At 34.4% G+C, this 23,594-nt stretch overlaps 1 protein-coding gene and 2 long non-coding RNA genes across 8 annotated transcripts in view; 2 read left to right on the plus strand and 1 right to left on the minus strand.

Annotated features, from left to right (window-relative positions):
* The window catches only part of myo5aa (myosin VAa), an 87,838-nt gene extending 72,858 nt beyond the window's left edge, over window positions 1–14,980 (plus strand). For 2 of the 6 annotated variants that reach the window (XM_077248213.1, XM_077248214.1), the window contains exons 30-42: window positions 690–746; window positions 1,461–1,541; window positions 3,332–3,530; window positions 5,289–5,354; window positions 5,908–6,001; window positions 6,579–6,722; window positions 7,643–7,797; window positions 7,911–8,000; window positions 9,726–9,876; window positions 9,976–10,258; window positions 10,685–10,859; window positions 11,967–12,047; window positions 12,151–14,980. In XM_077248213.1, the coding sequence (XP_077104328.1) occupies window positions 690–746; window positions 1,461–1,541; window positions 3,332–3,530; window positions 5,289–5,354; window positions 5,908–6,001; window positions 6,579–6,722; window positions 7,643–7,797; window positions 7,911–8,000; window positions 9,726–9,876; window positions 9,976–10,258; window positions 10,685–10,859; window positions 11,967–12,047; window positions 12,151–12,303 (1,729 nt within the window). In that variant the 3' untranslated portion in view covers window positions 12,304–14,980. The remainder of the gene's footprint in view (window positions 1–689; window positions 747–1,460; window positions 1,542–3,331; window positions 3,531–5,288; window positions 5,355–5,907; window positions 6,002–6,578; window positions 6,723–7,642; window positions 7,798–7,910; window positions 8,001–9,725; window positions 9,877–9,975; window positions 10,259–10,684; window positions 10,860–11,966; window positions 12,048–12,150) is intronic. The other 4 variants (XM_077248215.1, XM_077248216.1, XM_077248218.1 and 1 more) reach the window with 2 other exon arrangements.
* A 2,218-nt stretch (window positions 14,981–17,198) lies between these two features.
* Window positions 17,199–18,465, minus strand: LOC143757438 (uncharacterized). The gene is made up of 3 exons (XR_013210534.1): window positions 18,442–18,465; window positions 18,084–18,215; window positions 17,199–17,233 (listed from the first exon to the last, which is right to left on the minus strand). It is a non-coding gene; the product is annotated as an uncharacterized LOC143757438 (long non-coding RNA).
* Window positions 18,466–18,756: 291 nt separating this feature from the next.
* On the plus strand, window positions 18,757–21,293 carry LOC143757439 (uncharacterized). Its single transcript, XR_013210535.1, has 4 exons — window positions 18,757–18,838; window positions 19,770–19,811; window positions 20,866–20,973; window positions 21,265–21,293. It is a non-coding gene; the product is annotated as an uncharacterized LOC143757439 (long non-coding RNA).
* The last annotated feature ends 2,301 nt before the right edge of the window (window positions 21,294–23,594 follow it).

The following is a 23,594-nucleotide window of genomic DNA, read 5'->3' on the forward strand; positions in this document are numbered from 1 at the left end:
CCCATTAAAATAAAAAAGCTGTCTACACAGCTTTGTACACAGCTTTATAGTTGCAAGCCATTAAATGGACAGACTGGGCTGATGAAACCTGTGATGATTAGTCTACTATTAAAGCATATATTTGATGTAAACATTAGGTCTACATATAATATTCACATATGCAGTTCATAGGGGACATAATGTATTAGCGCTACAATTAGTGCATGAAATTATATACTCTGTAACTCACAATTGTGTGTTTATATCACAATTCTGAGGGGGTAAAAGATTGTATAACTCCCAATTCTGATTTTTCTTCTCTGAATTGTGAGATATAAACTCTTTTTATTCTTTTATTCCATAGCTTCCATAGACTACTTACTGCAGATCTGTCGTTTTCTGCCACCATGTTGGCTCCGCCCACAAAACACATCATCAGTGTTTGCAAACACCCAAGTGGTCTACTGTACCATCACACCACCCATCTTTATTTATGCCCTCTGAGCCTCTCTGTTTGAGAACCTCTGTTCTGATCTATGTTCTGCTAATGGTTATCTACTCTGTAGTGTCATACATCCATTGAATAACAACTATCTCCAACTGAGGAAACTCTCACAACCTTATTCACAAGCCTCTGTGTTTAGGATCAGGCCTCTGTCTGTCTGTATCTGTCTGTCTGTCTGTTGAAGGCTCATCTCTGTCCTGCACAGATCACCCAGGTTCACACGCAGACCGACTGAAGTGAACGAGCTTGTGAGCAGGTTGAGGTAACAGATGGACAGGCATGATGGGCCGCTCTCACTGCATGTGTGTGCAGCTCAGAGCAAAGTAGCATTCCAGAGCCCATACATAGATGAGAAAACATACAGAAAAGCTTTGCTAGGCATGACCTTTAACTAATAAGAAGCGATTGTCTAAAGTCTAGTTCGCTTTTAAAATATAAAGGTAGCTTTTGAAGTGGGTTTATTTGAAATGAATTATAGCACAATAATATACTAGTGCAGCGATCTTCATGAAAGATTGGACAAAATATGCCAGCAAAATGAAATTTGTGTTGATCAGAATTTATGTCTGTCCAAAGGTATATGTGGCTTTTGGCTGGATGCTTGGATGCCATTTATTACCTATATTCAGTTCACAAATACCTAATTTATGTGAATGAATGGATGGCAAACTATTGCTTTTTTATGTTATTTTTTAATTATTATTATTAATTATTGGTTACACTTGCAGTCTTCTTTGTCATTATTTTATCTTATTATTTTATTTACTGAAATTTCATCTTTGTGCTGTTTTACTTAACTCTTTTCCTACATTAATCTTTCCCTCCTCCATAAAGCATCTCTCAAATCTCAGTTGGACTTATATTACGTTCCATTCCTCAAATGTATTATGAAATATTCTATATTGGGTGTATTTTTTGTTTTCGCTTGTCCTTGTTTTTCGTTCTTACCATTTCTTTCTTTGTTCCACCCCATCAGATCCCCATTCCCTGATTACCATAAACTGAATGAAGATGGAGAGCTGTGGTTGGTTTATGAAGGGTTAAAGGAAACAAACAGGTTAAAGAGCGGAGAGATGAGAGCATGTAGCAATGTCTGAGCGTTCAGCTTTCTCATCTCTCCATCCTCCGTTTTTAGACTGATTTTGGTCCCTCGGCTTTCTAAAGACATAATCATCTAACATTGTGCTGTTTATACTTAACCATAAACACTAGTGCGTTCAGTCTGTTCTCCTTAACATACAGTATGAGTAGTGATCCATTGTATCAAAACCTGCAAGAACTATTTGTAGTGTTAATATACTGGACTAACCTAAATTAAATTGGGTTGCAAAATTCTAATCTAAAACAGCATGTAGTTAGGACTGCAATAAAGAGATTTAACACAAATATAAGTAAAAGGAAGTACTAGAGTTGAATGCTGACTGCTGCACTGCAAGAAAGAATGGGCAGGTTTTTTAGCCTTAGTTGGGAATGGTTCACTCAAACATTAAAAGTTGGCCATTATTTACATTGTCATAACATCTTGTTCTGGATGTTCTGCCAAACCTTTATGACGGTTCATAGCGACCATGTATGTCAAGTTCCAAAAAGTACTAAAACCCACAAAAGTACCATAAAACTAGTCTTTACAGCTTTTGCGCATTATTCCAAATCTTCTGATGTTATACGATAGCTTTGTGTGAGAACCAGGTGGATATATAATTATTCACTGAAAATCTTCACTCTCAGATCTCTTCTTCTTTCAGCATATTTTAATAGTTGTTTCTCTTTTGGTTATGACACCGTTTTTTTCTGTAATATCAAACCTGGTGTATCACATCAGCACTATGGTTTTTATTGTTAACCAAGGGTGCATTTACATGACAATGATGTACAAAAAACGAAGTAGTTCAAAGTAGTTTTTTTAGAAAATTGCTAAAAACGCTGTGATTTGCTGCCAGGCCATAACTTGGCGATGTCACTTTGTAAAGAAACACTACACCTATAGACTGAACACGTACTATGCATGCGCTTGACGTCACCATTCTCACAAAATTACGTTTTGGTTGTTTACACGGAGACGATAAGGGTATCGTTTCAAAAACTTGCACTTTGAAACCCGTTTTCAAAAATGTGCCTTTTCAGGCCCCCAAAACGCCATTGACGTGTAAATTAACGGCCAAAACGCATAAGTTTTCCATTTTTTATTGAAAACGGTATCGACCCCTCAAACTAAAACCATTAAAAAAATCATTACTTGAAATGAAATAAAATATAAAAACTCAACTTTATTTCAGCCAAGGCAACATTTCTCATTTTAATTTAGTTTTATAAATTAAGTTTAAAATAAATAAAGATAAAATTGATATAGACATATATTTAAAAAATACTAAAACTTTAACTAAAATTTAAATATAAAAATAAAACAATTCAAAATATTAAAAACTTTCTCTAGTATCATCTCAATGATACTAAAATAACACTGATCCGCACAATATTTTAAAATTGAAACAAGAAGATTAATAGTGAATAATAACAATTTCAATCTGATTCTCAATCAAAGATATCTATTATATGACTGCAGATGACCTGGAAATATAGCGTACAAATTTCATACACTACTTTTATGGTGCACTGTCATTGCGCTGCATAAAAGTTCTTCAGAATTTCTCCTTGCAGGTTTAAAATGAGTATAACTAAATAATGACAACATTTTCATCTTTGGATGAACTATTCCTTAAACACTTTGATCTCAAAACAGAAGCTAATCCTACTCTAATGAAGAAGTGTATTTCTGGTTATTTCCTCAACTCAAAGGCAGTCTCTCTCTCTCTCTCTCTCTCTCTCTCTCTCTCTCTCTCTGTATAGGTTGTTGGAGTCTCAGTTGCAGGCTCAGCGTCGGTCTCATGACAATGAGGTGGAGGTTTTGCGTGGAGAGCTGCAGAGTGTTAAAGAGGACAATAACCGTCAGCAGCAGCTGTTGGCTCAGAATCTACAGCTTCCTCCAGAGGCTCGAATCGAGGCCAGTCTGCAACACGAGATCACACGCCTCACCAATGAGAACCTGGTCAGTACAAACACTATCCTGACACTTCCCTATACCAGTGCTTCTCCACCTCCAGCCAGACACACTATCCACTTCTTGAAAATAATATTGTCCTACTATTGAACAAATAATAATACAAAAAAAAATCAACAACAATAACTTAATCGTCTCCCGACAGCTCCATAAATGTAAGTTGATTAGTAGAAAAGAGTATAGTAGTAGACAGTTAAAGTGTTATCACCTATTTTTCATAACAATATTAAACTGGGGTATAATAATAGCCTAATATTAATCCCAGTTGGTTTTATTAATGATGTCACATTCAAGATATGTGGCATGTAAGACTTGTTCTTGGCCCTTAATGCATCTCAGAATATAAAAAGGTTACCAGCCACTGAGTTTATGAATGTTAGCCCTCAGCAGAAAGCTAATCTAAGTTTATTTTCTTAATTTCTGGTGAAAGTTAAAGACGCCATGAGATCATAAATGTATGTTTGTGGTCTTTAATTCATGTATGTTAGATTTCAGATTTCATCAAATGTACCTTTAGGAGAGACGGTATATTGTCTTGAACCATTGGGGATAGATGTTTTTCACTGCCATAAGGATTTCACAGAACTTTTTTTCTGTTTTTTGTGGCCCAAAATTACTGAATTTGCTGCAGCTGTTCTCCAAAAAATTGTGGTCCAGTGAAAACCACCAATAATCAGGACAACAGTGTGAAATGCACTGCAATACAGCAGTGTGACAGTTAAACACGTAGTGAATCATTTGTCAGGGCTCGGATTTATTGGTTTTGATTAGCCAATATGGTTACACTTTATTTTGATGGTCCACTTTAGACATTCTACTAAGTAACTTTGCAACGTCATGTCAACTCACTCTTGTAAGAGTATAGTTAGGGTTCAGGTTAGTAGAATAGGTTGACATTGCTTATTCTACTAATCCTATTAGAGTGAAAGTGGAACAGACAGGCAAACACATGTACACATAACATTTACAATATTACATACTGAGACGTAACAACATGTAGTTGCAAAGTTCCTTATAGTTAATAGAATGTCTATAAAGTGGCCATCGAAATGAAGTGTTTTTGCTAATATTGCATCCCCCGTCAGGTTAACATGTTTGCGGGAAAGATTATTGCAATCGCAAGATCACAGAATCCTTTTTTGTATTATTATTATTATTATTATTATTATTATTATTGTTATCTTAGAATAAGAATTTCCCTCCCCCTAATCACCTGCCACCAGATAGCAGTAGTGTTGACTCTGTTGTCCTGTTTCAATAGAAATAACATCAAAACAGGAAAGAAAACTGCTTTTGTTAAAACATTTTATTGGGTCTTTAATTAATATCTTGACAAGGGTGGACTACAGATTTAACTAGCACATTTAGGGGAGAGTGGAGTAGGTTGTGTCAGTGGGTAAGCTGTGTCGCCAAATACATATATAGCATATATATATATATGATATACTGTATTATATGTGTTGGTGAATTGCCCATGTATAAAACATTGACTAATTATTAGCCAATTATTTCCCAAATGGTAGCTATGGGGTACATATTGTCCAGATGAATATCAAAAGTGGTATTTGCATTGAAAAGACAGTTCAGATATCCTGCTGCTCAATCTTTTGTTTCATGTGATTCTAAATGACTTCAGATTTAGTCAGTCATGAGACCGTGGAGTGTGATTTTTGGTTTCAGTGCTGTACTGTGCACCTGCATCAGGTGTTTAAGGGCTCATCTGATGTGGAGATGTTTCATTCACAGGAGCTTCACTCTGATGATCCAAAGGAGTATAAAGCCTACAGAATCAGCATGTTACGCAGGATGGTTGTATGTAGGATTGTGTGTGTGCATGTGTCTGAACACTAACTGAAACTAGTGTGTGTTGTACAGAATCTGAGCTGCGTTGAACTCTAACTGTGTGTTTAACCCACAGCAGTGTGAATCAACACACTCTTTAATGTTTTCTTTTTAATATATAATATATTTTAATGTTTCTCTCTTGTAAGTGAATCTCACAAAAATGACACCACATCATAAAAAATTAAATGATATTTTCAAAATATTTCTTTTTTCATTTTCCCTTTTTTCTGGATGGGGTGAAAAGTGACATTTATTTGTGAGATTCACCCATCCTTGTTTCTATTTTTCTCTCTGTTTAATGAGTTGCATGGACAGATGAAAGACAGAGCTGATATCTTCAGATTGTTGCAGAACTGAAAGATGCTCGTATGGCCTGCTTTGTCCCGATTCACTAAAATAAACCCTATTTTTCACTCTGCTGCTAAAGAGACTCAGTTGCCATAAGCTGCTACAATTGTCTGATGATGATGATGATGATGGTGGTGATGATGATGATGATGTCTCGTCTCTCTGGTGACAGGATCTCATGGAGCAGCTGGAGAAACAGGATAAGACCGTCCGCAAGCTGAAGAAACAGCTCAAAGTCTTTGCGAAGAAGATCAATGACCTGGAAGGTATGTGTCACAGGCTGTGTTTAGAGAACCTGTTCAGAAATCATCTGTCAAATCTCCTGTCATTATTTAGACTATATTAATAGTATATAAATTCATTAATAGTATAGCGTCATATTTATTTAGCATTGAAATGTTGCTTACCTGTCTATAGTTCATATTTCAACATGTTTCGTCGATTTCATACATTTTAGTCTGGCACCAGTTCAACTAGTACAATGTGAAGATTATGCAACAATAACACGCTAACTAATATAAGTGAGAATACATTTCTTACCTTAAAAATCTTTATCTTTCAATCGCGTTCTTCTTCTGAGGTAAATCAAAGGTAAACTCACACCTTTTACAAAAATCTTGTTTTTATTACGAGTGTACACAAATAAAAGTAGACACATAAGCGTTATATATGATTCAAAACTGTTACATGTACAGTATGACAAAAAATCGACTGAGTTATTTGAGTCTCTTTCGCACTGATGAGAATAAAAGCGAGGCTATCGCGGCCGCCGACCCCTAAGGGTTAAATCTACATGACATGAGCCTTAATGTTTGCGTGTGGATGTTTGTCTGTGTTTTGTAGGCGGGCAGATGGATGTGTCTCCAGGACAGACGACCGATGAGCCTGTTCATCCAGTGAACATTCCACGCAGGGAGAAAGATTTCCAGGGAATGCTGGAATACAAGAAAGAGGATGAACTCAAACTGGTCAAAAATCTCATACTAGGTAAGACACTTAGGGCCAGATTTACTAAACAAAATCCCATAAAAGCAGAGATGGGAGTGTAAAGTTCTGCAGGTGAAATATTGACAGTGCGCAAATTAAAGAACGCAGACGAAGCCAGATCAATTCCATTATGACCAACGCAATTGTAGCAGACTGTAGTAGATTTTTAGATATTAAGTTTCAGGTTTGTAGAATAAGTTGAAATGTAGTTGGAAAGTTACTTATAGTCAGTAGAATGTATTTTGCGGGACATTGAAAATAACACGCTAGCAGTTATCCCTATTAAAGGGATAGTCCCCCAAAAATGTAAATTCTGGCATCACCCTTCTGTACTCTTCATTGACCGCTACGGTACACAACTACCACTTTGACGCTTCAAAAAGTTCATAAAGAGATCGTAAAACTAATCCACATGAATGAACAGATTACATTTAGGCTTTTATTCACAAATAAATGTATTTCACATATACATTTATTCAAGCAGAGTCTATTAATACTCTAATGAGAGTTAGTTGACTTGTACAGTACATAAGTTACTTATAGTTAGTAGAATTTCCAAAGTGGACCATCAAAATAAAGTTACCAATAAATCTATTCAATTATTTTTATTACTATTTTAATCAAATGTATTTATGAACAAATTAAATGAAAATACAATTTCCCCCATCAGATCTTTCGATTAATTAATTAATTTATAATATAATTTATAATAAAATAGATAAAATAAAGTTTTTGTCCTCTATTACTAATAACATCTAAACTTAGATTAAAGTTCATGTTCGATTCCAGTTTACATGATTTCCATTCCACGATACACTCTTTTTAAGAAAACTGGCCTTAATGAAATGAAATGGCAAAAATATTAATAAAATAAAAGTGCTTCATTAAACTCTGATCTGTGCATGTGTGATTTTTGTCAGAGTTGAAGCCTCGTGGTGTGGCGGTGAATCTGATACCAGGTCTGCCGGCATACATCCTCTTCATGTGTCTGCGCCATGCCGACTACGTCAATGATGACCAGAAAGTCCGATCTCTACTCACCTCTGTCATTAACAGCATCAAAAAGATCCTCAAGGTCTCGACACACTCACTCTCACACACCATTCACGTTTATAATGCTAAAACGGACACTTCTTTTTACAATAGTATTAAAAGGCAGAATAACTTAATCTTTATCTTTATCTACAGAAAAGAGGTGACGACTTTGAGACAGTTTCCTTTTGGTTGTCCAACACGTGTCGTTTCCTGCACTGCTTGAAACAGTACAGTGGCGATGAGGTGAGATCACACTCAGACACACATGAACTTCCTGTCTCGCTCTGGCCTGCTCACACTGCAAATGTTACTTGCACAAGTAAATAGATATCATACTTATTGTCACTCTCTATAAGGTTTACAGTGAACCATATAAATAGTTTAGCAACGCTGGCTGTAAACAAGAAACATGGAGACCAAAAATGTATCCCATTTCTTGTTAACAATTTTTTTTCCAAACTGAAGACATATCCAGCTGTTGAAATGTAGAGCTTTTAATATATATATATATATGTATATATATATATATATTCCCTACAGAAATGTAGATCTATTCATGTGTTTTTGCCCTTTTCTGGGAACTCTGAATCTAAGCTTGTATAAGCAAGATGTGGTTATTTACAACGCTTTTGACAAATTCACCTTCAAACAATTCTGTATGTCAAGAACATGTTCATGTCACATTTCACTCCAAAATCAAACGGAATTAATAAGAAATTACATTTAAAAAATAACATGAAGATTTTTCATGACACTCCTCCCAAATTCTTGTAAATGTAATGCAATTATAAAGTATATATTATGGTAGTATTTGTTGTACTGCCTTTATAATTAATATGTTTTAGATCAGAATATATATTAAAGGAACAATTCATGTATTACATCAGCATCTAATGAGAATCACTACTAATGATAATGATCAAAGAGAAGTACATGCGGTAATAACAGGGTTTCTGCGGGTATTAAAAAAGTCTTAAAAAAAATCTTAAATCCGAGCAGAAAGTCTTACATTCATAGTCATGGAATTAAATGTTGAAGCCTTGAAAAAAAAATGATATCTTCATCAGTATTTTTATGCTGTTTTTCAATACAACTATTTAAACATCTTTAAAAAATAAATAAAAAAAGATACGTTTACTTGAGATGCGATTGTAAAATTAAGTTTTGAAAAATTAAACAAAATTAAGTGAGTTTATGCGAAGAAGAAATATCTGTCAATGAGTTATCAACACTTCACTTTGAAATAAGTTTTTTTTTCAGCCCATTGGCTGATATTTGTTATTGTTTTAATCATAAACTTAATTCCTTTTGATTTATTTTTACAGAAAACAGGACTTCATATTTTATGTAATGTTGCATCTCCATTAATAGCATCTTGATTTAAGAATCATTTAGACAATTTTCACTGGAAACAAGCCAAAAATACTGAGGAAGAACATCACTTTTTTTGCAGTGCGATCAGAAGATACAGTAAAAGTTATGTTCGTATTCTAGTGATTAGAATCAGAGCGATTCAAGCTACTTTTTTTGTAAACTGAATTAAAAAGTAATGGATATATGTTGGAAGTTGTATTGTCAAACTCTGAAGTTGCTAATACAGCTCATTGTGTTTCTCCCTAGACATTTACATTTAAAGAACATGAATCATTGTGTTCCCTTCCATTTATTTCTTCAATTTTCTTTACTTGGTCTTAAAAAGGACTTTAAAAATCTTAAATCTACCGAATGAACAATATGCATTACTATAATGAAAAAAAAAATCATAATGGTCCTAAAAAATAGACATTATTTTCTTTAAACACAATATAATTTCTTGTGCACAAACTACTAGACATGTCTTGGAAAAATAATGTAAATCCATTGTTCAAAAGGTGTGGGAATAGTGTATATTGTCTCTGCAGTGTATATGTGGCCGCAGTTTCTTTTTGCTTAAACAGAATCAACACTTTCTTCTCCTTCTATCTCCAGCAATTCATGAAGCATAACTCCCCTAAACAGAACGATCACTGTCTCTCCAACTTTGACCTGGCCGAGTACCGGCAGGTCTTGAGCGATCTGGCCATTCAGATCTACCAACAGCTCATCAAGTCTATGGAGAGCATCCTGCAGCCCATGATCGGTGAGCACGTGACCTCTGGGTGTCTTTCTTTCGATCTGTATCGCTCTTTCTCTCTCTCCCTCTGTATTCATCCTTCTGTCTGTTGTTTACTCTCGCCAGTGTCTGGCATGCTGGAACATGAAACCATCCAGGGCGTTTCCGGGGTGAAGCCCACGGGTCTCCGTAAGAGGACATCGAGTATCGCCGACGAGGGCACATACACGCTGGACTCCATCATCCGCCAGCTCAATTCCTTCCACTCCATCATGTGTCAGCACGGGACCGACCCGGAGCTCATCAAACAGGTGGTCAAGCAGCAGTTCTACATCATCGGCGCCGTTACTCTCAACAACCTGCTGCTGCGTAAAGACATGTGCTCCTGGAGCAAGGGCATGCAGATCAGGTGCGGGCAAATAACTTTTAGATGTTTGCAGAACAGTGCAAATATATCAGACCAGATTAACATACAGTGGCTGCCTAATAATGGTATTAATCAATACCAATAATTTTTCATAATTCTTGAAACCATAGTGAAAAATAAGGCCTTAAAACATGATGCTTTATTTAAAAATGTTATAATAATCATTCATCACAAATTAAAAGTTAAAGGGATAGTTCACCAAAAATTGAAAATTCTGCCATATACTCGCCCGCAAGTTGTTCCAAACCTGGATGAATTTCTGTCTTCTGCTGAATTTACAAATTTACAAGTAGCATAGGCAAGATTAGCTCCGAAATTCAGTTGTTGGCCATATTTTGAATTGTATTTCCAGTAATATAGTCTCTGGTAGGGGTTAATGTGTAAGGATTAATGTGTGTATGTGTTCAGGTATAACGTGAGTCAGCTGGAGGAGTGGCTGAGAGATAAGAATCTCATGACATGCGGCGCAAAAGAGACGCTGGAGCCGCTGATTCAGGCCGCACAGCTACTGCAGGTGAAGAAGAAAACCGATGAGGATGCCGAGGCGATCTGCTCCATGTGTAACGCCCTCTCTACAGCACAGGTAACACACTCCAGGCTGTCTCTTTCTATTTATGCCATTTCTTTTGCGCCAGTAGATTTCATATCGTCTTGATGAAGCCAATATTAGTTATTTGAAAAAGTCCATTTATAGCATAGCTTTTTCAGGCAAACAAAACAAAACGACCCACTTAGACACTCAGCCATCATTAAAAAGAATACACATTACAATAAATTCAAGGATCACATTTTTATAGCAGCAGTTCCCATTCCTTGAGGCAATATTTTTGTTTTAAAAATAGATTAAACAGTATTTGTTTGTTTGTTTTTGTCTGTTTATTATTTAAATTCAGTGTGATTAATCGAAATGAAATCGACTACACTGCAAAAACTGCTTTTCTTACTTAGTCTTGTTTCCAGTCCAAGTATCTACAAATTTTTAAATCAAGAAGCATTTACTAGATAAGTAAAATGACATAAGAAATTCTATCTTGTTTTCTGATTTAAAATAATAAAAAATTGAGTTTTTGCTTAATTATGTGCCATGGGGGGAAGAAAAATAATCTTGTTTTCCATTTGAATTTGAGTTTTTTTGTTTCTTATCCCACTGGTTGATAATTTGTTTTAAGAAGCTAAAACTTAATTTTGATTATGATTTTTATTTTTTTCAGGAAACAAGATATGATTTCTTATTTCATTTTACGTATCTAGTAAATGCTTCTTGATTTAAGAATTTTTAGATATTTCAACAAAAATACTGTGTAAGAAAAGCATATTTTTTTAAGTGTAATATTTATGCTTGTATTTCCTAATTTGTATTTATTTGTTTTATGTATTTTGTCCTGCTTTACTGTGGTAATGTTTCCAAAATAGTGGTGTTTTTGTTTTTTTACACGTGTCAGAATAACACCGATTATACTGAATATTTCTTCCTCTCTCATATTTTTTTCCATCACCATGTCCCTTTAGGGGCTCCGTAGTTTTTAATATTTTTTGGTTGTACATGGTTGACTGACCGAAACAATCTTTTGTTCTTTTTTGGTGGCCTACTTTTGGATTTGTTTGGTCATGCAACTGCTCATCAATTTTTTTTTTTTTTTGCTTACCACAACCTGACACACACACACATCATTTCTTATTTTCTATCCAGATCGTGAAGGTGCTGAACTTGTATACGCCTGTCAATGCATTTGAAGAGCGGGTGTCAGTATTGTTCATAAGAACGATACAGGTATGTTTCAGAAATTCAACCTCATACTAGATCTTGTGCTCTTTAAGTCATTATATCATTTTATTGATTTTGAATGCTTCAACTTGTGTGTTTCCTCTGATAGACGCGTTTACGGGATCGAAAGGAGTCGCCTCAGCTGCTGATGGACACCAAAGTCATCTACCCCGTGACCTTCCCCTTTAACCCCTCCTCTCTGGCCCTGGAAACCATTCAGATCCCCGGCAGCCTCAATCTGGCCTTCCTCACTCGCGTGTAGACCTGTCAATACCTCACCTCAGCCAATCACAAGGCATGAACAGGGAGCCAAAATATAGAAATAAATAAATAATCAATTGTTATAGGTAAATAAGCCACATAATTAAAGAGAATGCAATTTAGACCATGTCACCAATCCCTCTTTTTGCTCTCTGCTTCATCACTTTTGTTTATTCTTTAAAAGGGTGAATCTTGCAAAAACCTGTTTTACTTTTAAGTATCTTTAAACCATTAAGTTTTTGGACATTGTGATGCTATTTTAATGGTAATTAAGCACTTTCCCTCACAATTTTTTATTGCTTGATTGCAAAACCAATCTCTTATTATTGTGAAAACAGAAAACACTTAATATTATTCACATTGTACAGTATTTGCTGGCATATGCTGAATCAAATAAATAATTGAAACTCACTGGAATGCAGTAAAAAAAAAATGATATTAATGAGAAACATTGTGAGGATAGTGTGAATAACAGAAATGCTCAAAACTGAAATGTCCACAAACATTACGGTAAGGGAGAATATGGGCAGAAATATCCATGACAATAGTCACAACACACCAACCACAAAAAACAATGTTTTTTACATTGTTTATATTTAATACAAAACAATGTTTTTAAAAAATGGCCTTTGTTTACTTCATTCTTTTGATTGTGGAACCTGGATATATATAGTTTTTGTGAGATTCACCTGGAATATTTCAGAGATGTTTCGCTTATTGAACGTTACGAAAGTAAGAATGAAAGTCAAAATAACTCATTCAAACAATAATGCCTTTCAGACCACTGTCACAACCAGAATATGTTTCCCCGGGGCTGTATAATCTTATACATATATAAATATCTATGAAAGTGTATGATGCTAGGATATTTTATTTATTCTTTTACCCTATCAGATTTTTTTTTCTTTCAGATGCTAGCTAACCTGGAGTTGAAACATACTGTAGTCCTCTGCTCTCATCCATATCAGACAAATAACCTAGACCTTGGAGCTCAGCTGACTTCATTAGTGTAGATTATTATTATTGGTTGGTAGCGTGTGGTGATTAGCTAATAGGTAGTCATGTCTGGTGAAAACTGGTGAAAAGAAAACTTACGAATCCATACACAGTCCTCGAGCTGATCTCTTCCTCAAGAGCTTCCTCAAGTTTGCATTTCTTATCTTCAGGAATCATTTCCAAAGAGATGGTACAGTCCAGACCCAGTGCATGATGGGATTGTTTGGGTTTGCAGTGACCTGCTCTGTCAGCATCGTACATATTAAGAGCCTGAGGTCGTTGTTTTACAGGTTTTCTATGAGAGCTAGAGTTAGTTCAGGTGGGATCTAGACTTCTGCATGAGGTTGAATAAGGTTTCTGATGGTTTGGGCCCGCCACCGTTCTATACGTAGGTGAATCTCATGAAGAAATGTCCCGGCGAAATATCAAATGAAATAAATAACTAAATAGATTTGCACAAAGAATTTAAGGAACATTATGATTGCATTTTTTCCAAGCATATTTCCCCCCAAAAGTCCCACTATATATACTGTATAGAATGTATGTAAGTTCATTATGAACTCGCATACATTGTAGGAATGTAATAAAATATCATCCTATCTCAAAAACAAGTGTATTTTATTAAAATCAGTATACATTCAGTACATGATCATGATCTATACTTGTGTACTTTATCATAATTTATTATTTTACAGTACAGTAATGAGAATGTGTTGGAAAAAATCTTATTGTATAAATACAGTAATATACAATATGTTTTTCTTTCTTTCTTTTTTTTCTTTTCTTTTTTTTTTTTTTTGGTGTAAAATAAGAAAACGTCATGATATTTTTCATGAGATTCACAAAGGCGTCTTGTATGCCCAAAACACACTGGATATCGTTTACAGAACTAAAGAAACCCCAAACTACTGACTCTCAAGACATGAAGATGTTTATCGAAAACATGCTGTTATTTATTTCACTATTATGCGTTTTTAAAAGTTAGAAACAGCTGTTGTTTTTCTGGCATGTGCTGCTGGATGAGTTAATATATATGGACATATTTTTTATTATTTTTCTAGTTGTTTTGTTTTGCTTGTTTGTCCTTTGTGTTCATGTCTGGCAGGATATCAGTATTATCTTGAATGTGTCAGGCAGCTTTTATTGAAAAGCTGTTTGTTTTGATCTGTTACTCCTGAAATTGAAGTTTAGAACACTTCAGTACAGCCATGCTTTGCTTTCCATCACCGGCACACACACCCTATCATATTATATTACATTTAACATTATTTCAATGTTTTGGGGTCAGAAAATGATGCATGTTGATACTGCTCTGTACTGCATGGGTTTCAGCTTTGAAATCTTCCACACTCGTTCAGTGTGTTATTGGCCATTAACACACAGCTTTGGATCTAAATAGAGCATCTGATGCCATCACTGTAGTGCGCTGGGATTTTATCATGCCATGCCTTACTGTAATTACAGTCCTTCCTGTATCAAGCAAAGCTTCTGCATCATTCTGTGTGTGTGTGTGTGTGTGTGTGTGTGTGTGTGTGTGTGTGTGTGTGTGTGTGTGTGTGTGTGTGTGTGTGTGTGTGTGTGTGTCACATTACAGTGCAAAGCTCATTTCTGTAAACAAGTATTTTTGTGTTGTTTTCCAATGAGATTTTTTTTTGTATATCCTGAATAAAAGGTATTTTTCATACCTCATTGGCAAATTATTTATATATATATATATTTATATATATATATATATATATATATATATTTTTTTTTTTTTTTTTAGATAATTTAAAGATTTGTTTTATATTTTACTGGAAAACAACAGATACCAGCGATCAATTGTTGTTTTTGCATTGTACTGCTTTTTTAAAAAGTTGTTTTATTTTGCATTGTATTAAGTTCAGCATTCAGCCTCAGTGCACAGAATCATTCAGGAGTTTTATGATCATGGGACCATTGTGTGTATGTGACCTTTTTGAACTCTTTTTTTTAAAAATTATTATTATTCTTATTTGTTCAGTTCTTATGGAGCACAAATAAAAATGTGGAAGATTTACACATGCAATTTGATAAAAACGCCTATCATTTCAAATGGAAAATGATAAAACTTAACTGGAACACAAACAAATGAAAATGTAAAAAAATCATTGAATGTTGACGTGTTTGTTCATGGTTCTATTTACTGTCATATTTTAGATGAAGCCTTACCTCTGAGTGAACGACATGTCAATGTAAACGTTGTTTCTCTGTCAAGTTTCATATTCTATTAATTTGCTTTATTTAAATTTAAAAGTATAAACACATAATATTCATTTTCAAATTCATTTCTCTTAAAACATTAATTTGCATATCTTAAAAATCTTGTCACAATGATCCAACAGCCCTGCTTCAGTCTTTCCTCAGCTCTGAGTTCTAAATGGTTTGTTAAAAAAAAAGACATTCACATAACAACAGCCAGTCCACATCTGATGCTCATTATAGTGTCATGATCAGCCAGCTCTCATGCTTGTATAAAGACAGCTTATACAGAAATAGTTGCTGTAGTAATGCAGATCAGTTCAACATCTCATTTCTAATATGTTTGCTTCTTCAACGTGTTCAGATGACAGATTGAGTTTTTCGGGGGGGATGTCTCTTACTGAAGGACCACAGAGTTTGTAGTTCCTGTAGCTGTAATTAATTCATGTGTTCATCAATGCAATTTCATGGAGTGATATACTAATGTCAAAAGCTGTACAAGTCAAATAAATGAATTCAGCACTACCTGAATGTTTTCATCTTAATTACATTATGAAGCATTTAAAGGTACACTATAACTTGTTTTGTTCTAAATTAATTTAATACATCAGTCAATACATCATAAAACCTTTTTTCAAAACGTGTTTTTGTCTTATGCTGATTAATCCTTATGTTGTGTTTGGGTCATTTTGACCCAGAGATGATTTTCTTTTTCCTGAAAATGTTAGTTAGTTTCTCATTAGACTAAAACTTCCAGACTTTGCTCACATAGGATAAAAATACTACAGAACTGGCTTACAAATCTCTTGTTGTGCTATATTATCATCAAATATTGGACTTAATCTTTTTGTCAATTTGGTTTATTTTTAAGGTGCTCTAAGCGATGTCACACGTTTTTCCGGCCGAAACATTTTTTGTCACATACAGCAAACACCTCACTATCCGCTAGCTGCCTTTCCCCTGAACACACTGTAAAAAAAACGCGGTCTCTGTAGACAGCCCAGGCTCCACGAACGGCAATAAAAACAAACTGGTCCAACCTGGACCCGAAACATAATAAACAGTGTTCCAGCCAATAACCGACAACAATGATTTGGGGTTGGGGGGTTAGTGCACGTGCAACAGAGGGAGAGGGGATGGGATGAGGGCTAGCTAGCCTCCGTTTTGTTTGACAATACTTCGAACGTCAACAAGAAGTGATGTCACCCAACATCGCTTAGAGCACCTTTAAATTACGTCAGGTTTTGTATTTATTTTTGAATCTGATTGATAGGCCTCATTGATCCGAGCTTAAATTGGTCAAAAATGACCATCCATTGAAAATGAATGATCGAAAATACGAGAAACATTTAGTGTTCAGGGGCATATTCATCTTCATGTTCACATATTTAAATGTGTGCTTGCAAAGATTAAGGCCTCGGACCTGGGCATGGTAGTAGTTAATAGCCTACAGCAAGTGTCAAAATGATTTATGACCCTATGATTGACAGGTGGGTGTGTCTATCCTTTGATCTTCCCCCGCCCCTTCCGGTTCCTCCCCTTCCTGTCCCGCCCATTGTCCCGCCCCTTCCGGTTCCTCCCCTTCCTGTTACCTTTGACCTAGTTCCGCCCCTTCCTGTTACCTTTGACCTAGTTCCGCCCCTTGCGGTTACAGCTTCTGTCAAAATGATGGATGGTTACCTTTGACCTAGTTCCGCCCCTTGCGGTTACAGCTTCTGTCAAAATGATGGATGTGTGACAGTTAGTTTGATTGTTTGATCAAGAAAAGGGAGGTATTGGCCTTTGATGTTAACATAAGCTTTGATGTTACAGTTACAAAGTGATGTGACAGTTAGTTTGAGATGTGATTGTTTGAAGTTGGTGTTTTGGTCACCGCCCCTGCATTCCTGAGCAGCAGCATGTATAAATGGGTCAGCGTGTTCTACAAAAACTAGAAAGAGAAACATGAGCTACACAAGCATGGACAGTTTAAATAAAATGGTGAAAGTTTATCTGTTCTTTAAAAGAATATAAAATAAAACCTCACACAAAAAGTTTAAATAAAATGGAGTGACAAAAATATTCCAAACAGTTAAAAATGTATTAGAGAGTTGAAGAAAAAAACATACAGCTTATGTAAAACCTCACACAAAAAGTTTAAATAAAATGGAGTCACAAAAATATTCCAAACAGTTAAAAATGTATTAGAGAGTTGAAGAAAAAACATACAGCCTATGTAAAACCTCACACAAAAAGTTTAAATAAAATGGAGCCACAAAAGTATTGCAAACAATCCAATGTATGAATGATCTGACTCTGTCTCAAAAACATAGGGAGCACGCGCGTCTATGTGTGTGTGTGTGTGTGTGTGTGTGTGTCAAAGCAGGAATTTCCCCCCCCTCCGCATTGCTGAGGACCTTGAAAGTTTATCTCACACAGAAGTTGAAAAAGCATTATGTTCATTTAAATGAAATGATTATAAAATTTACATTTAGTCATTCACAAATATTTGACACTGACTCAAGTTGAAAAACCATGCTGTTCAATTAAAAGTATATAAATTAAACAAAAATAAAATCATCTTACTGTTTCACCATGGTTGAAAAAAACCCACAAGTGTTTCCCCTGAAGTCTTTTCTCTCTGTCACACCAGCGTGTGGCTGGCCTGGTATCTGTTTTTGTGACACGTTCCTGAGCCCATTGAAAAGCATTGTGTTCCTTTAAAAGTGTATAAATTAAAATATATCATATATAAAATAAATAGTTTACTAATTGTTGTTCATTTAAAATCTTACTAAATTACTGAAGTTGAAAATCATGCCGTTCATTAAAAAATCTTACTAAATTAATGAAGTTGAAAAGCATTCTGTTCATTTAAAATAAATATTTTACAAATTTACTGTAGCAATTATGTTAGATTTAGATAAAAATAAAATCATCTTACATTTTCACCAGGGTTGAAGAAAAAAAAATCACACAGGTAGTGCCTGCCAGCATGGACAGTGTGCGTGACAAATAAGTGATATCATCGCTGTTTTCGAACCACCGGTAATAAATTACTTTTAATTCATAAGACTTATTTTCAGGAGTGACAGTTATCAAAAGGTCTGCCTAAATGCTGAGAATGTGAATTGGCCTTGAACCTGAACAGTTCCATTCATAGAGTACTGAAAGAATATAGTGGACACACAGCTCCGCCGTTTTCCCATAGTTTTCCACAGGCTCTTACTGTAAAAGGCTATAAAATAGCCAAGACACATGGTCGTGTGCCATACCCCATGTCTGGACCAAAAACTTTTGCACCCTCTCTTCTATGACCACCTCATCAAAAATGCAAAACAGTGAGTACTTTCTCTATAATTAATTTATGCTACGGTGCTGTTTATCTGTAATATGCAATGATGTTTAATCTGAAAAATTGTTTATACATAAGGAAAAGACGGTATAATTCATTAGTGGTGATACAGATATTAAAATGTATCTACTATATTAATTTATCAAAGTGGTTTAAAAATATGGAGCATTGTATTATGATATTGATGTGATACAGATATTAACATGTATCTACTATATTAATTTATCAAAGTATGATTTTTTTTAAAAAAATATGGAGCATTGTATTATGATATCAATGTGATACAGATATTAACACGTATCTACTATATTAATTTATCAAAGTATGATTTTTTTAAATATGGAGCATTGTATTATGATTATGTATTATGTTTTTTTTTTAAACCATATTACAAAAGTATCAGTTTAACACGACTGTTTTACAGCAATGTTTATCCATATCACAAAAGTATCAGTTTAACATGACTGTTTTACAGCAATGTTTATTTTGCATTATGCTATGTTGTTTTAACTGTTGTATTTTTTATCCGATGTAACTAAAATCTGCAGCATTGTTTATTTAAGCTGCGGGGTTTCCATAAAGGACCTTAAAATAAAATGTTTTGGATTTATTCAGTTTTAAATCTTATTTAGAGATTATTTTAGTCAGACATGCTTATATGTGAATAGGCCTATTTAATTCCTCTTCAGTTACTTACTTCTTAAATTTTGCTAGGTTACTTTTTAATTCTTCTTTTACTCTGTCTTTGATTTTAACTTTTAGCAATTTGCATGATAAAATTGTTTAAAATGTAAGCTATAAATATGAATGGCACAATGTGATAACCAAAATATATAAAAGTCAAGTCAAAGCTATTTATATAGGCTAGCACTTTTCATTGCCATTTAAAATAACATGGTCTTTCCTTTTCTCTCTAGAGACAGCAAACACTGCAGGACAATCAGGCACCCAAGTAACATGTTAGTATGGTTTATATTTTATTTTTAATGAGAAAAAAGTATAGAGTGCAACAGGCGGTATCTGGGAGTAAAAACATTTACTTTCTCCATACGGAAATTAATTTAAAAGACAGACCTACTGTGAGCTAAGAGGTTGTTAATACATGGTATTTGCTTCTGATCAAGCCTTCAGCTTATTTTTTTTTGTTGTAATTAATCATGTTTTACAGTTGAACTCCAGGTGAATACTACATTACCCATGAGCCATGATGCTGTAGTGAAAATTATGTCAAACATAGTTTTAAAAAAAAAAAAAGCAACACACTCCAAAATAGCTCTGCCCCCTCCCATGAAGCACTGCGAATGACATAATCTCCCTACCCTCTCAAAATACTGAAATGTTTGTATAAGCTATATATGCGTATTTATATATAAATATATATATTTTTTAAAATCACTATGGGAAATAAGAATGAAAAAGGGGTGGGGGAGGCACTGTTGCACTCTATGTATAATGAACAATTGACAGATGAACTGACAGATATTTTATGTAAACAGGCAAAATCTCTGCATCTGATGGTGGCCATGTGTTTTCACCGATCATAACTGGTTTAACTCTTGGCTCCTTTGAGATCAACATGACTTCTGCCAAATCAAATGTACCGGCACATTGTAAGTGTAATAAAACAGTTTCGCCTATGTATTAAATTAATCTTAATTAACCAGTCCGAGTTAACTATTTGGGACCAATTTTAAGGAAGGTTACATTCTGGTCTAACAGTGTCATGTACAAATTTGCAATACAGAATTGTTTTGTGTTTTTGGTACTATTGGATCGAGTTTTGTAGAATTTATTTTATGTGCTGTCCTGCTCCTGGATTATTCAGACTCAGAATTGTAACTATTACTATAGCCTTTATCAGCCATTTATTTTACTGCAGACTTATCAACCTTATTTATTTACTGCAGATTTTATCAAAGCAACTAATTAACTCAATTCATGGCAGCAATAATTAAAGAAGAAAAAAAAAATGAACAATTGACAGATGAACTGACAGATATTTTATGTAAACAGGCAAAATCTCTACATCTGATGATGGCCATGTGTTTTCGCCGATCATAACTGGTTCAAGCTCCTTTGAGATCAATATGACTTCTGCCAAATCAAATGTGCCAGCAAATTGTAAGTGTAATACACGAGAAACTATTAAAACAGTTTTTGCGTATGTAATGTATAAAATTAATCTTAATTAAGCAGTCCGAGTTAACTATTTGGGACTAATTTTAAGGAAAGTTACATTCTGATCTAACAGCATCATGTACAAATTTGAAATATTTTTGGTACTATTGGATCGAGTTTTGTAGAATAAACCCAGATTAATTTATTTTATGCGGTGTCATGCTCCTGGATTATTCAGACTCAGAATTGTAACTATAGCCTTTTATTTTACGGCACTTATTTATTTTACTACAGATTTGATCAAAGCCAAATACTGTCCAAAAGGGACGACTGGGAAAGAAGAGAAACAGGTCAATACAAGGTTAGATTCAATCTTTATATTCTTTCCCATTTTGCCTTCATTTTCCTTTTCCTGTTTTAATTTTTCAATTTTTATATTCTCAGATCATCAAGGGTTTCTGAAAGCAAACACCAGTCAGTTGGTCGAAAAAATGAAGAACATTGATTCAATCATTGACAATCTTGATTGCTCAATGAATCAGTTACAAATGTGCGAGCGAATCCGACATGAAGACGAGGGAACCGCTGGACTATGTGAATTGTGAAAGCATTTTCAACGACCTGGTCAACGCTTTGTTCAAGCATGAAGAATCTCTCATGAAGAAACTGCAATAACCACTGTTGTAGCCTATTGTTTGGCATTATGTACTTAAATAGTTTTTTTTAAATAAAATGTTTTTAATAATTGATTGGTGATGGAGTTTTAATTTTTGTATTTAGAACCAAGTATATTGCACAAGTAAGAAGAAACCAAACTGGCCATATAATGATATATTGCACATAATAAACAATGGCAAAATTTGTATTCCTTAAAAAACAGGCAATGTTTGAGAACCCTAATATTGGTGTAATCTCTGCGAGGTCTCAACCACAAACGCAAAACTTTGTGGTGGGTGATACGGGCATAGCTTTACTAAAGGAAAATATTATGGAAGTAATTTTCTAACTATATTTTATTTATTTATATTATGGTTTTCATGTTGATTTAAAGTTTTTGTTATTAACTAATACCTTTATTTTTTACATCCAGCACAAAATTTTGTTCAAAAATCGTTCTCTGACCCCAAATAATCAGATAATGTTGTGTTCACAATCTATAATTAGATATTCTCCTGCTTAGTATGTGTGTAAATAGTTGTGCTTAAATATTTGGATGTATTTTTACAAGCCAACATATTTTGTCACACTGTAGCGATTTTTATATAACATATTTTGTCACACACTTGTAAAGACTATGGCCTACCTTTAAAACATAATCTTTATACAGGAATCACCCGTGTCCAAAACATCCATGTAAGATTCAAAAGACCAAATCACTAAGAAGACAGGGGATGAAAAGCACCGTTTATAATAAATACACAAAGTATTAATGCAAAAAGTAAGTGTATGCTGTTTCACACTTAAACTATTACAACAGAATCACATCTGACTATGCAGATAAAATTGCACAAAAGTAAATTCTAGTGATCAACTTGCTAAAGAGTCAATACAACATGAGCCATTTAAAGCAAATACGAAAAGCCACTTGTGATCAGTTTTGTATGTTTGTAATTGACATTTTATATAGTCAATTAGGCCGTTTACATCTTGCTTCTTTTTGTTTTTGTACAGTTTGCAAAAACTATAGTCTCCGAGCGTGGTCAAACATATAGGAATTTATGAAAAACATGAACAGATATTTCTACATGAGATATTTATTTTAGAACATCTTTCAGCTATGTCTACGAAACATCGACATGAAAGATGAGTATTGCTGTTTTTCTGTTACCTATAAAACTATTATACTTCAAACTCGGCTAGCTATTGCCCATTTCACAGCACAGTCGGTTATTTTTTCTACGTGGCTAAACAACGGTTAAGCTAATGAATTACCGTTGAAAGGCGGGATGATTCATTTTTTATTCCGTCTACACCGATACTTTGACACAAGAGTTTTAGTCAGGGGGTATTTTAGGCCTGATCCAGAAAACAGACATTGTGTTTTATGTCTTAATAATCGTTCTTCTTTTTATGAAAAGTAAGCAGTTTTTGGCCTCATCATCAAAAATGTTTAAACATATTGTAAATATCAATTGTTATATAAATTATATGTGAAACACGCTCAGTCGCATTAGAGTCGGATTCTTGTTTATATTGAAGTTTGTTATTGAACCGCTAGTGTTCTTAAATTCTTTACCACGGTTTCATTTTTAACAACACAATCGTAACACTTTTCGTATTTTGTACGATGTTTTCTTTACACTCTCACCCCCTGGATATCGGTTTCCTACAGTTAGCTGTAATGTTGGTGAACTCTAGGCCTTCTCTTTTTCATATACGACAGTATTTGCATGAATTGGCTTGATTTAATAAAATGATGGTTTAAACCACATTATATTATTATACCATTTTTAAATTGCGCTTAAATGTATATTTTATATTTTAACCCTTTATGCAAATATAGAATAGGCCTACCGCACAAGGATCTCTGAAATATTTTTTTCGTGTAAAACATCTATCTAGATCTATGTTTTTAAAAATACAAAGACATCTTTCTACCAGCGACCCTCAAAATCTGGGCAAAC

This window comes from Siphateles boraxobius, unplaced genomic scaffold (assembly GCF_051911475.1).
Source record: "Siphateles boraxobius isolate OS27281-9 unplaced genomic scaffold, OSU_SipBor_1 30, whole genome shotgun sequence".
NCBI lineage: Eukaryota > Metazoa > Chordata > Actinopteri > Cypriniformes > Leuciscidae > Siphateles > Siphateles boraxobius.